This window comes from Macaca thibetana, chromosome 18 (assembly GCF_024542745.1).
Source record: "Macaca thibetana thibetana isolate TM-01 chromosome 18, ASM2454274v1, whole genome shotgun sequence".
NCBI classification, from domain to species: domain Eukaryota; kingdom Metazoa; phylum Chordata; class Mammalia; order Primates; family Cercopithecidae; genus Macaca; species Macaca thibetana.
The window spans coordinates 44,593,770-44,607,996 of NC_065595.1; the positions used below are offsets into that span (position 1 = coordinate 44,593,770).

Consider the following 14,227-nt stretch of genomic DNA (forward strand, 5'->3'; position numbering starts at 1 on the left):
TCTACTCAGCTATAAGGAAAACCTGACCTACATGATACCCCTCAAGAAATGAGGCTTCCCTGGAAGCTCATACCTCAAGGATGTGTGAATGGTCACAAAGCAATGGAGAGTGGGCTGGGTGTGGTGGCTTACACCTATAATCCTAGCAGATTGGGAGGTAGAGACGGGTGGACAGCTTGAAGACAGGCCAACATGGTGAAACCCCGTTTCTACTAAAAATACAAAAAATTAGCTGGGGATGGTGGTGGGTATCTGTTATCTCAGCTACTCAGGAGGCTGAGGCAGGAGAATTGCTTGAACCTGGGAGGCAGGGGTTGCAGTGAGCCAAGATGGCGCCACTGCACTCCAGCCTAGGCAACAAGAGCGAAACTCCATATCAAAAGGAGAAAAGTGAAGTGGACAACAGTAGCAAAATGCAGAACCAAAGCAAGATTCTGAGCAGAAGGCTTTGTCCAAGCAAGCAGAAGTACATTTCAGAGAATGTCCAGCAAATGCTGCTTGTCTGCTGGAGCCCTGACCTACCCCTGAGAGTAGCAGATGGACCATGTTCTATAGGCACATGATATGGTTTGGCTGTGTCCCCACCCAAATCTCATCTTGAATTGCAGCTCCCACAACCCCATAGGTTGTGGGAAGGACCCAGTAGGAGGTAATCAGATCATGGAGGCGGTTACCTCCATGCTCTCCTCAAGATAGTGAGTTCTCACGAGATCTGATGGTTTCATAAAAAGAGGCTTTCCCCTTTTGCTCAGCACTTCTTTCTCCTGCCACCATGTGAAGAAGGATGTGTTTGCCTCACCTTCTGCCATGAATGAAAGTTTCCTGCGGCCTCCCCAGCCTTGAGGAACTATGAGTCAATTAAACCTCTTTCCTTTATAAATTACCCAGTCTCAGGCAGTTCTTTAGAGCAGTGTGAAAACAGACTAACACAGCATGACTGTGGGGGACAGAAGCAGTCCTTCTTCCTCAGCATTGAGCACAGCACAGGCACACCAATGCCAAGAAAGAATAGGCAAATGAACAGACGGGAGGGTCTGAGACATAAAGTCTGCCAAAGAGGCTGACATGTAGGTGTTTAGCTTGAGTGACACCCTGCCTGTGCTAGCCCTCCACTTCAGTGATCTGTACCGTGTCTGTGACTAAAGAGGGCAGGGAGAGGAACGGTGACACTAAACTGCTTCACCACCTCTAGTCCGTAGGAACAAAAGGGTATTTTAGAGTATGAAAACAAAGGAAAGACTAGAGGCAAGGTGGACATTTCTCAGAGAACAAAGGTGAAGGTCATGTTGGAGAACATACTCAGAGGCCGGATGTGGTGGCTCATGCCTGTAATTCCAACACTTTGGGAGGCCAAAGTGGGAGGACTGCTTGAGCCCAGGAGTTCAGGACCAGCCTGGTAACATGGCAAGACCCCATCTCTACACAATTAAAACATTGGCTGGGCGTGGTGGTGAGTACCTGTAGTCCCACCTACTTGGGAGGCCAAGGCTGAGGTGGGAGTATTGCTTGGGCCCAGGAGATCCAGGCTGCAGTGAGCTGTGACTGTACCACTGCACCCGAGACCCTGTCTCCAAAAAAAAAAAAAAAAAATTCCTAGCTACTTTGTTTTGACTTTTTTTAAAGCTTGGGTCAGTCATACTCCACCCACTTCTAGCACCAAATGAAAAGGTAACAACCATTCATTATAGAAAAATGTTAAATTCATAAAAGTATGAAAACTAGAAAATAGTTTTTCCCTTATTCCCCTACCTCCCTTGCTGCCCTCCTGGTTTCTTGGTCTTGATTAATTTCATTTATTACTCTTCTTCCACTGGGACCATTTGATGAAGGTCATATGTCTGAAAGGTCTTCTCTTCATATTTTTGACATTTCAGAGAAATTTACTTATAGGATTTAACAAGAAAAGTCTTTTTTTATATGTACATATATGAAAAACAGAAAGGAATACATAGCTGATTTTGAAAAGCTGAAAGGCAGGATTATGCATTTTTTATTCAAACATACCTATACAAATATTATTTTACATTTGAAAAAATATTAAGTTTTTAAATAATTACCTTTTTGTCTCGACTCCCAGTGAAGAAATACTTGCTATCAGGACTCCAATCACAAGACCAAATAATTCTACTGTGCACAGAAGTAATTTTGTTCGTGAAGGCAAAAAGACTAAAAACTGGCTCTGAAAGAAATATGGATACACTATTCACAAAGCAGAGAAAGCTGGGTTTTTACCTATTAGGAAGTGATGTTTAAGTGCCATATACACCATATGACTTAATATTCAATTTATATGCACTGACTTTTGAAACAGACTGAAGCCAGACAACCGTTCACCAGAAGGCTGTGGACATAGTTATTTTTCTAGTAGGGAATGCTTTTGTACTGACTGGTCACTCTCTAGTGACTGATGACAAACATCTTCCAAACATTCAACTGAAGTTCAACTCACACCTATAGAAGAAGCCTGAAGCTATTTAGCCGTACTCAAAGTAGGCAGATTTGCATATTAGGCTATAGAAAAAAGATTAATGCACCACTTAATGTTTAAAAAAAGAAATCTTAAGAAAATATTTTCCTTTTAAGATTTAAGTGTAAGGCAACTTCTAGCCCTTATACAGACTAAACCTAACACACATAACTGTTGGCCAGGAACAGTGGCTCATGCCTGTAATCCCTGCACTTTTGGGAGGCAGAAGCGGGTGGATCACCTGAGGTTAGGAGTTCAAGACTAGCCTGGCCAACATGATGAAACCCCATCTCTACTAAAAATACAAAAAGTTAGCCAGGTGTGGTAGCGGGTGCCTTTAATCCCAGCTACTCAGGAGGCTGAAGCAGGAGAATCGCTTGAACCCAGGAGGTGGAGGCTGCAGTGAGCTAAGATCACACCACTGTACTCCAGCCTGGGGAACAAGAGGGAAATTCCGTCTAAAAAAAAAAAAAAAAAAAAAAAAAAAAAACCCGGCCGGGCGCGGTGGCTCACGCCTGTAATCCCAGCACTTTGGGAGGCCGAGGCGGGCGGATCACAAGGTCAAGAGATTCAGACCACGGTGAAACCTCGTCTCTACTAAAAATACAAAAAAAAATTAGCCGGGCGCGGTGGCGAGCGCCTGTAGTGCCAGCTACTCAGGAGGCTGAGGCAGGAGAATGGCGTGATCCCAGGAGGCGGAGCTTGCAGTAAGCCGAGATCGCGCCACTGCACTCCAGCCTGGGGGACAGAGCGAGACTCTGTCTCAAAAAAAAAAAAAAAAAAAAACAAACCCTTAAAAACAAAAACCACATAACTGTTTATGAGGAGGGAATAAGACTGTATTATTACTCCATAATTCATAAAGATACAACAAATTAATAAATACATTATTAATACAAATTTTTTTTTGCAGGGAGAACGAAGTCTCACTCTAATGCCCAGGCTGGAGTGCAGTGGTGGGATCTCCACTCACTGCAACCTCCGTCTCCCGGGTTCATGCAATCCTCCTGTCTCAGCCTCCTGAGTAGCAGGGATTACAGGCATGCACACCACACCTGGCTAATTTTTACATTTTTTAGTAGATGGGATTTCACCATATTGGCCAGGCTGGTCTCAAACACCTGACTTCAAATGATCCACCTGCCTCAGCCTCCCAAAGTGGTGGGATTACAGGTGTGAGCCACCACACCCAACCAACTTTAATTAATTTTTTTTTTTTTTTTTGAGATGGAGTCTTGCTCTGTCGCAGAGGCTGGAGTGCAATGGTGCCATCTTGGCTCATCTTAGTACCATCTTGGCAACCTCTGCCTGGAGTGCAATGGTGCCATCTTGGCTCATCTTAGTACCATCTTGGCAACCTCTGCCTCCCAGGTTGAAACTATTCTCCTGCCTCAGCCTCCCAAGTAGCTGGGATTACAGGCATGCACCACCACGCCCAGCCAATTTTTGTATTTTTAGTAGAGACGGGGTTTCACCATGTTGGCCAGGGTGGTCTTCAACTCCTGACCTCAGGTGATCCACCCACCTTGGCCTCCCAAGTGCTGGGATCACATGCATGAGCCCTGTGCCTGGACAACTTTAGCTTTTTAAACAGCAAATGCTGCATGTTAGGAAAAGATTAGTGATGCAAAAGAAAACAGTCTGTTCTAAAACATATTGCTGAGTATACTTTACAGTCCCTGGGTATTCTCTAAAACACAAGAAACAGACTAGAAATATCACAAAACCAAACTGTATGTGAGTCTTATCAATGGAAAAATTAAAAACAGGATTAAACAACTTAAATATACTTTAAACACTCTCTAGAACTTATCCACCAAAAGAAACTGGGGGAATAGGAATAGGCCACTGCCCCAACTACACAAAGGTTTTTAGTCCTTTTTTTTTTTTTCAGTTTATGCCAGGTTCAGAGTAGAATGTGGGTAGGTGGGCTAACACCTTGCTCAGGGGTCATGTTATCCAGACGGATGCCTAGTATGCCCTTCTCAATGAAGGAGGTGACTGGAGAGGGTAGGAAAAAGCTAAGGATAATGGTTTCCTCTGTATTTCATAATTTAAAAGAGTACTATATTAATAAAATCGTTCAGAGAGAAGAAACCACTCAACCATGAGTTTTCTTAGTTGTATCTTCATTACTCCTGTCCCATAAAATCCTAGCTCAGGATATGTCATCCATTAGGTTTTGTGGTAGCATTCTATCACCATTTGCAAAACCTAACTTCCTACATACAAACGTTTATGTTTCTTGAACTGAGATATCTGAATACATGCCATCTTGACTATATAATCACAAGTAGGTCAACCCAAACAAAGATCATCTCCATTTAAATCCTACGAGGAAGGTCAAGTCTTCCTCAGTTATCCAAGAACTTTGAAAGGCTTCAAAGACATGAGGCTCTACCCTTTACTCTGTTATCTTTGTCTTAACTAAAGCTGCTTAATGTAGATAAAATGGACATAACTGTTTCACTAGTAACTTTCCCAATCAGAAGCTGTTTTACCGAACTCAGGTGAGATTGTATCCTGCTTTTTCCACAATGACCAGGTTCGATCTCTGGAAACAGCCAGTAAGAACTTGTCGTTGGGTGAGAAGGCCATCTGCGTGACTGTCAAACTATGGAAAACTAAATTCTGCACCTGTTTCCAAGACGTAGTGTTCCAAAGAATGATAGCTGCATGCTCTTTCTTAGCTGCCTGTAGGACAGAGATGAAACAATAAAGCTAGTAAGTAAAAATAAACTGAAGAGAAACCATTTTAAAAACAACACATTGTTTCTATGAGTATATTTTATTTATCTGTTTGAATTTAAAAAAAAATTCCTAGGAGATAACGTACTACAACCATTTCTAATCTCTGGGAAGAATTACAGATGACTGGGATTAGAAAAAACAAATCATCAGGGACTAATATTATCATGCTTGCTTTTTTTTTTTTTCCTTTTCACTGTAGCTCTCAGACCTTAAAAAATTATTCCATGATCAAAACTGTGACATGGAGGGGGAAAAAATGAAATGAAAAACTGTGATATGGAGGGGAAAAAAAAATGAAAATTATTCCAAAATAAATGGTTTACTTTTAAAAAGATCAATCCTGAGAGAAATTAAAGACCTGAAGGAATGACAGATATATTGCATTCATATGTCAAAACACTCAATATTGTTAAAATTCTCCCCAAATTAATCTAGAGAATCAATGCAATCTCCATTAAAATACCTTCAGGTATTTTTGTAGAAACTCTTAAGCTGATTCTAAAATGCAAAATAAAGGATCTACTATAGCCAAAATAACTCTATACTTCCTAATTTCAAGATGTATTATTAAAACACTATAGTTACTAAGAGAGTATGGTACTGGCATCATATCAAAAAAGATCAATAGAACCCAATAAAGTCTAGGGAACAGACCCACATATATGAACAAGTGACTTTAGACAAAGGGACAAAACACAGTGATGAAGGGATAGTCTTTTTAAAAAATGATGCTGAAACTGGTATCTACAATAAAAGAAAATCAACTTTAATCTATATTCCATGACAAATACATGAATTAAGTATCATAGGTCTAAAGGCAAAACTTAAAAATCCATAAAACTCCTTGAACAAAACACAACAGAAAAATCCTTGTGACCTTGAGTTAAAGATTAGATATAAGAAGGACACAACCTAAATTAAAAAAAAAAATCGATAAAACTGGACTTCACCCAAACATAAAACATCTGCCATTTGAAAGACACTGTTAGGAGAATGACAAGCCACTGGGAAAAAATATCTACATAAGCACATCCGATAAAGTTGTATCCAGGGTATATAAAAAACTGTTCAGTGTCCATCAATGGATTATTGGTTTTTTAAAATGTGGTGCGTATACACACACACACACACCCCCCCCATGAATTACTACTCAGCCATAAAAAACAATGAAATCATTTCTTCTGCAGCAAAATGGATAGAACTAGAAGCCATTCTCCTAAGTGGTGAAATGACTCAGAAGCAGAAAGCCAAAAACCAGACATCCTTGCTTACAAGTAGGAGCTAAGCAATGGGTACACATGGACATACAGCATGGAATAATAGTAGACACTGGAGAATCAAAAAGGTGGGAGGGGTTGAGGAATGAAATACTCAAGGTACAATGTATACTATTCAAGTGATGGGTATGCTAAAATCCAGAGTTCAACAAGACACAATATATCCATGTAACACAGTTGCACTTGTACTCCTAAATCTATAAAAAAAATTTTAAAAACTTTTCAAAACTCAATAAGAAAACAATCTAATAAATAAATGGGCAAAAGATTTGAATAGTTTCACCATATTTTCACATGGATAAAAAATTAGCACATGAAAAGATGCTTAATATCATTAGAGAAATACAAATCACAGCCATAATGAGCTGTTACACACTTACTAGAATGGTTAAAGTTAAAAAGACTGATATTAAGTGCTGGTGAGGGTGCAGAGCAACTGGAAATCTAATACACTGCTGCAAAAATGTGTAACCACTGGGGAACACAGCATGTCAATGTCTTAAAATTTTAAATATATACCTACCATACCATCCAACAATTCCATTCACAGTTATGTACTCAAGAGAATGAAAGCATATATCCATGCAAAGACTTGTACATAAATTTTCATAACTGTACCATCGCTAAAAGCCCAAAACTGGAAAACAACCCAAATGTCCATTAATAAGTGAATGGATCAGCAAATGGTGGTACATCTGTACAAGGTAAAACTACTCAGCATTAAGAAGGCATGAACTACTGACGCACGCAAAAACATGGATAAATCTCAAACGATTATGATGAAAGAAGCAAAACCAAAAAAGTACATACTTACATGATCCTATTTATATACAATTTTAGAAAATGCAAACTACTCTATCACGACAAAAAGCAGACTAATGGTTTCCTAGGGATGGAGGCAGGAGGGGAAAGGGAAACGTAGAAAAGAGGAATTGCCAAAGAGCATAGAAAATGTTGGGGGTTGATGGATATATGCAGTATCTTGACTGTAATGATGATTTATACAGGGATAAATATGTCAAAACTTATCAAATTGCTTACATTAAACATACAATTTATAGTATGTTAATAACCCTAAATACAGCTGTTTAAAAAATGTTTAGAGGATGTACATCTTGTGAGTCAACTTGAAAAGGGGAAAAAAAAATCAATTACAGGATTCACAGTGCCCTAAGTTAGAAACAAATTATCCACTCAGTAGAAGCCCAGACAGTTGAACTACTAAACTCCATTTTCCCCAAAGGCTCCTATAAGAGAAGGAAGTCCTCTCAGTACCATTTCAAAGAATAAACAAGTAGGGTAGTGGTGGGTGTAGGGGAAGCACAGCAGTATTTCTTATGATGCCTCTCAATGCAGATCAGCAGCATAAATCCACAGTAAAAGCAGGGACACGAGCCCATGCAGGTGGGCAGCTCTTACCATCATATTTAAAACAAGTAAATAAATTTCAGAAAATTTAAGAGGAATGTGTGGGTTTCAGACCCTTCAGATAATCCTCCATAACTGCTATATCCATAGGATATGGATAAATACTGAATGATGAATTCAAGATCATCCTTCTAAGTAAATGCAAAAGTCATCTGCCTTAGGTCAGTGCCAAGAGTGTCCTCAAAAAAAGTCTGATGGACTTCACTCCAGATTTCCTCTTCTCATTTCCCTGTGTCTCTAGGACTCCAATTATTTAAAATTTATCACATTTTTAGCATCATTTTGAGATATCCTTGTTTTACATACAGAGTCTGACTCTGTCACCCAGGCTGGAGTGCAGTGGCGCGATCTCGACTCACTGCAACTTCCGCCTCTGGAGTTCAAGTGATTCTCATGTCTCAGCCTCCTGAGTAGCTGGGATTCCAGTTGTCATTTTGAGATATTTGATTAAATCACTTTTAGTAGGGGGGCACAGATAAGCTCAAAATGTGCAGCTGAAACAGCCTTAAAATGAAACCATAAGCTTTTGAAGAGACACAAGGGTAAGAGAAATTGAGAAAGTAAGATTAAAAAAACCAAGGATTAATGGCCTTTCACGTAGAGTTCTGCCTAAATCATTACCAAACTTGCAGGAGCCTGACGACCCAAATAACCTGTGACCAAGCAGAATCAAAAGTAAAATTGCCTACCTTACAAGCTGAGGCAAGCAGAGTCTTTGAACTATTACAAGTAACACAAAATATTTCATAACCATGCCCATATCTAAAATTTAAAAAGAAAGATATATACTATTAGCAAATAAATCTATTCTCATGCCACACAATTTTTGAAAGTAAAAAGAGTAACATCAATCTCTTTAGCTAACATACAGTTCTTTTGAGGAACATTATATGTTCGTCCAGGCAAACATTTGAGAGAAAGACAGGGAGATGGGAGAAAAATGCCAGTTTCCTATAAGTAATATAACTTATTCAAACAATTAACATACAAGTTTGCACCTCCTACTTTCAAACAGCCAGTATCTAAACAATAAACCATGGAAAGGTTTTCATCAGGAACCATCAAAGACAAAAAACCATGACTAACAACAAAACTTAAGTCTTTTTTTTTTTTTTTCAAGGCAAAGTCTCATTCTGTCACCCAGGCTGGGGTGCAGTGGTGCAATCATGGCTCACTGCAGCCTCAAATTCCTGGGCAGAAGCAATCCTCCAGCCGCAGCCTCTTGAGTAGCTTGGGACTACAGGCGTGCATCATCACGCCTGGCTGATTTTTAAAAATTTTTTATAGAGATGGGGTCTCGCTACATTGTCAAGGCTGGTCTCAAACTCCTGGCCTCAAGTGATCCTCCTGCTATGGCCTCCCAAAGTGCTGGGATTACAAGTGTGAGCCACTGTACCCAGCCAAGTCTTTTTAACAAAGAAAAAATATATAATGTTATGCTTCTCTACTTTAAGAATAAGATGAATAAACAAAACTAATGAACACAATAAATAGTAATATAGAAATAAACGTGAGGTTTAATTCTCATTCCTTATGAAGAGCCACTAAGAGATATATAGAGGTGGAGGAAAATGATAGGTAGAAGGAAGAAAAGGAGAAATCAAATTGTGGGGTGGGAAGGAAAAATCACAAGTTATGACAGAATCAGACCAAAGAGCTAAATACAGTTTAACTTACAGTTTTTGAACTTCAGGCCACAAAGTATTCTGCAGAAGATGATCCTCAGTGGGAGGCTCTAGAATAAATTGAACCTATTTTTTTCTACATTCATCCAAATACAAAAGTGAATTCTATAGCACTTATTTAGGTCAGCAGCAATAGATAACATACTGTGTGTTCTAGTGATTTATTAAATTGTCTTTGTCACTTCTTACCAGTAAGTATGGAGGGCTGAAAGGCCACCTGCTGATACTCAAAACCAGTACTAGTTAACAGCTCCTCTTCATCAGAAGGCTGAGAAGCTATATCTCCTAGTTTGAAGAAACACATCAAGAATATGGTCACTATTTTTATATCTCCTTTGCTCGTCTCAATATTAAGGCCACCAGATAGAAAGCAGCGGTAATTCAAAGTGGTGTAATTCACAGCTGTGTCCATGTGATTCTAAAAGCAAGAGTATTTCCATTACTCCAGTATTTTCCAAACATGCTCCTGGCGGCATTAATCAACTCCATAAAGGTTCTTTCCATTTTCTTTGATCTATCAGTTTCCAAACTTTTAAAACTACATAACCAATTCTTCACGTTACCCACATTCTCATCGGTAGTTCTAACACCAAAAAACATGCTTTGTGGCAGGGCGTGGTGGCTCACACCTGTAATACCAGCAGTTTGGGAGGCCAAGGCAAGTGGATCACCTGAGGTCAGGAGTTCCAGACCAGTCTGGCCAATACGGTGAAACCCTGTCTCTACTAAAAACACAAACAATTAGCTGGGTGTGGTGGCGCATGCCTGTAGTCCCAGCTACTTGGGAGGCTGAGGCAGGAGAATTGCTTGAAGCCAGGAGGCGAAGGGCGGAGGTTGTAGTGAGCTGAGATCGCACCACTGCACTCTAGCCTGGACGACAGAGCAAGACTCTGTCTCAAAAAAAAAAAAAAAAAAAAAAAAAAAAACTTGCTTTGTGAAAACTGCATCTACTTCAGTGGTCTGAGTGTGTACAAAGAGTACTCATCACGAAATAGGTGATAGAAAAGATAGATACATATATTGTGATTTTAAAAAAATCAGCTGTAACAAACATTAGGTAGACATTACACAAGTGTGTGACTGGGGTTTAAGTACCACTATGGGTTTAATAATTTTGAAGACAAAAGCCTTACCCTGAAAGACAGCTTTATTTGATAATCCCAACGCAGGGACAGTGGCTCCTTCTGGAAGATCACTATCTTGCTAGAATAGGAAATATAATATCTAAATTTTAAATGCTAAAGTTTTACATGCTAATTTTATAACTAAAAGTTACTGTTACTTCAGACACTACAAAAAAATCATGCTCATAAATGCCGAGAAACAGTTTAAAGACCATCTTGTGTGGATGTCTACCCGTACTTTCACTTTCTGAACCAATAATGCAATGCTAAGCCATCACTCTCCAACAGACAGGCCCTACCAGGCGTCCAGCTCCCATGCAATCCATAAAGTTGGGCATCCTCTCATCCATAAAGGGATCTCATCCAACCATAACATTTCAGTGGGTTTCAGGGTCTGACAGGAAATGCAGTGGGCTGAAAATGGAAGGCCCAGAGCTCTACTTCCAAGATAATCTCACAGGCATATCCCCTGATGATGCTCATATAGACACAGATGCTTCCCAGAAGGGAACAGTTACAGCATTAGTCATAGTATTTTCACTAAATGTATCTAACTAACTGAGTATTTAAAAACTTTGCATGAGTGCCATTTGAAAAGGCAATTAATTATCTGCTTAGATTTTGCAATTTATATCAATCAAATTATTATATGTGAAACTATATGCTAACCATCAAAACTGGAACATGTTCATTTGCTAAGAGTGTTCTGTACAATTTAGACTTTAATACAGAAGCTGAAACTAGACACAAACATGAACAGTAAGAATTTAAAACCATCAAAAATGGCTAACTGGGACACAAGAAACAGTATGCTTTATCTCAGAAACCAAGAAAAACTAACATGCAAAAGAACAGTAAGAGGCATTCCTACATACCTATCCCAACACTTAGTATGGGAGCAAAACCCAAACGAGAGCAAGCAGCTTGCCTCGCCGCTCTATAGGATCCCTGTATCTTAGGACACAGAACTAAGTGTACAACTGGGACTAAGCCTCTCATGGAATCCTAAAACCCTATTTCAATTCCTAGAACTGAACAGATCCTGAAACTAGCTGCCCCTCCACCTCCATATGCTTAGCTCTACATAATAACCACAATCAAAGCTTTCCTTTTGATTTTGTTCCTATTATCCATTATTAGAAACAAGCACAGCAGAATCTTAAATCCTCTTCACATAATCAAGAAAGCCTGTAGCATGAGGTGCTGAGTATACACTCCAGGAATTTTAGTTGGATACTTCATTTCTAATGAATTTCATTTTTTCCAGTCTTACCCAGACTGGTGCTAGTTTCACGGCCTTCAGAGTCTCTTAGCTTCCAGATAACTCTCTTCCAAAATGCTTTTCATCATTCTTTGTGTAGGAGCCTCCAACAGCACCCCACAGTCGGACTGTGCCTGCATCCCAAGATCCTCCACCATGGACTTTTCCCATGCTCTCCACTTCTATCCAGTCTTCATTCTAAGAGGTACCACAACAGCTCTGGCCTCCCTTTTGCACTCACTCATGCTCATTCGCTCGCTCTCTCTTTCTCTCTCCCCCTCCTTCTTTTTGCCTATCAAAAGGGTACTTATCCCTTTTCGAGCTCAGAACCAAATTTGTGACTCAACTCTAAGTGAAGGGCTATATAATATGTACTTCTGTGTAACCTATCTTCCTAATTTTCTTTCTTTCAAAATTACTTCATAACTTTTATAATCCATGTATTTTTATAAGTAGCTCAAATCTTTTTTAGAAGGGCGTATAAACATAAAAAAAAGACCCTTACGACACCCAAATGAAGTCCCATTAAACATGTTCTCATTATTCCAATACAATGACCTCTTCCTTCTGTGAAATTTACTTTAGTACCAGAAGATTTGGCAATTAACTGGTCTCATCCAATAACTGCAGATACATTAGTTCTACTGTCCCCTACCTCTACCCCTACGCTGCAGCTAGATGGTAATCTCCTTGAAAACAGTATCCATCTTTTATTTTGTTTTATTCTAGGTACCTAACACAGTGATAAAACATCATATTCATATCTCAGTTGAACACTAATGCAGCTTTATAGTATTTTGAGCTCATATGGTACACAAAATTTCTGGTTTTAGTATTTAAATCATTACAGCCCACAGTGCACAAAAAAGTTTGTCAAACCATTAAGAAACAATATTACTTTCCTTCTGCCTATATATTCCATTTAAAGCCCATGGCAAAAATCTTTTTAAATTTAAAATGAAGGGAGTAGATTTAGGTAAAATATTTAGAGAAATACTCACATTACAAAGCATATGATTCAGTGATTTTCCTGTAATGGCACAAAAATTTTCCACAAAATTACGAGGTGCAGAAAAAACTCGAAGAACTTTTTCATCTGCTCCAGATACAAACTGAAACCGATTAATCATTGCCAAACATTTCAGGTCATACCCATGTATCTGAGGCCTTGCAATTTCATGCCAAGTCACCTGGGTAAAACAGGATAAACAAAAATGATCATTCCAAAGCTGAATTTTCAACAAGCAAATTATTAGATGAAAATTATTTACTATACAATGGAAATATAACCATAGGGCAAATTCATCCATGAATAAACCACAACTGGGCAGTATTGGTAACAATTACCAAGAGCCACAGAAAATCACTCGAAATCATTTAACTTGTTTTTCAGTTGACTATAGATGCTGTTCCCAAAGTTCTCAACTCTGTTTATTTGAATCTACCATGTGTTACTGAAGCAGTAGTGTTAGTGGCAAACTTCCTTAGCTCTTACGGACTGACCCATAGTCAGTTCCATGAATTTCTGTCAGAAACTGAAGCAGAGGATCCTGATTTTCTCTACCACATAGCAGTTCAAAGTTTACCAGTAGTGAAGTTTTACAATTGTTTGAACTCAGGGCCAACAGTTAGCAATTAACTGGTTTCATCCAATAATTACAGAAACATTAGTTCCACTGCCCCCTACCTATAGCCCTACCCTGTAGCTAGATGGTAAACTCCTTGAAAACAGGATCCATCTTTTACATTTTGTTTTATTCTAGTTGCCTAACACAGTGAAAATTTCCTTAAACAAGAACTGCCCTCACTACTATTATCTAACACTATATGACTTCAGGCTTTTATTGTACACTTGATAATGCTTCCTAATGAATTAAACCTAAAATTACAAGACATAACGAAACTGGGCAACAGAGCAAGACCCTGTCTCTACAAAAAATCTAAAAATTAGGTGGGCACAGTGGCTCACATGTGTAGTCTTAGTTACTTGGGAGGCTGAGGCAGGAGGATCACTTGAAGCCAGGAGTTCAAGGCCAGCCTGAGGAACATAACAAGATCCTGTCTCTACAAAAAATAATAAAATGTCCAACTGTCTTCCAGAGTGGCTGTATCATTCTGCATCCCCAGAAGCAATGTATGAAACTTTCAGTTGCTCTGCATCCTTACCAGCACCTGTTAATATATTTTTTACTTTAGCTATTCAAGAGAGTATATGGTGATATCTCATCATGGTT

General features: G+C 39.1%; 2 protein-coding genes across 3 annotated transcripts in view; one reads left to right on the plus strand and one right to left on the minus strand.

The window, feature by feature from the left end:
• The window catches only part of RPRD1A (regulation of nuclear pre-mRNA domain containing 1A), a 711,886-nt gene that overhangs the window by 552,128 nt on the left and 145,531 nt on the right, over nucleotides 1-14,227 (plus strand). The window lies entirely within an intron of this gene.
• Nucleotides 1-14,227, minus strand: part of ELP2 (elongator acetyltransferase complex subunit 2) — a 41,168-nt gene that overhangs the window by 5,447 nt on the left and 21,494 nt on the right. For both annotated transcript variants that reach the window (XM_050767207.1, XM_050767208.1), the window contains exons 13-19: nucleotides 12,995-13,183; nucleotides 10,742-10,811; nucleotides 9,798-9,893; nucleotides 9,601-9,658; nucleotides 8,613-8,685; nucleotides 4,969-5,161; nucleotides 2,058-2,179 (exon numbers count right to left, since the gene is read on the minus strand). In XM_050767207.1, the coding sequence (XP_050623164.1) occupies nucleotides 2,058-2,179; nucleotides 4,969-5,161; nucleotides 8,613-8,685; nucleotides 9,601-9,658; nucleotides 9,798-9,893; nucleotides 10,742-10,811; nucleotides 12,995-13,183 (801 nt within the window). The remainder of the gene's footprint in view (nucleotides 1-2,057; nucleotides 2,180-4,968; nucleotides 5,162-8,612; nucleotides 8,686-9,600; nucleotides 9,659-9,797; nucleotides 9,894-10,741; nucleotides 10,812-12,994; nucleotides 13,184-14,227) is intronic.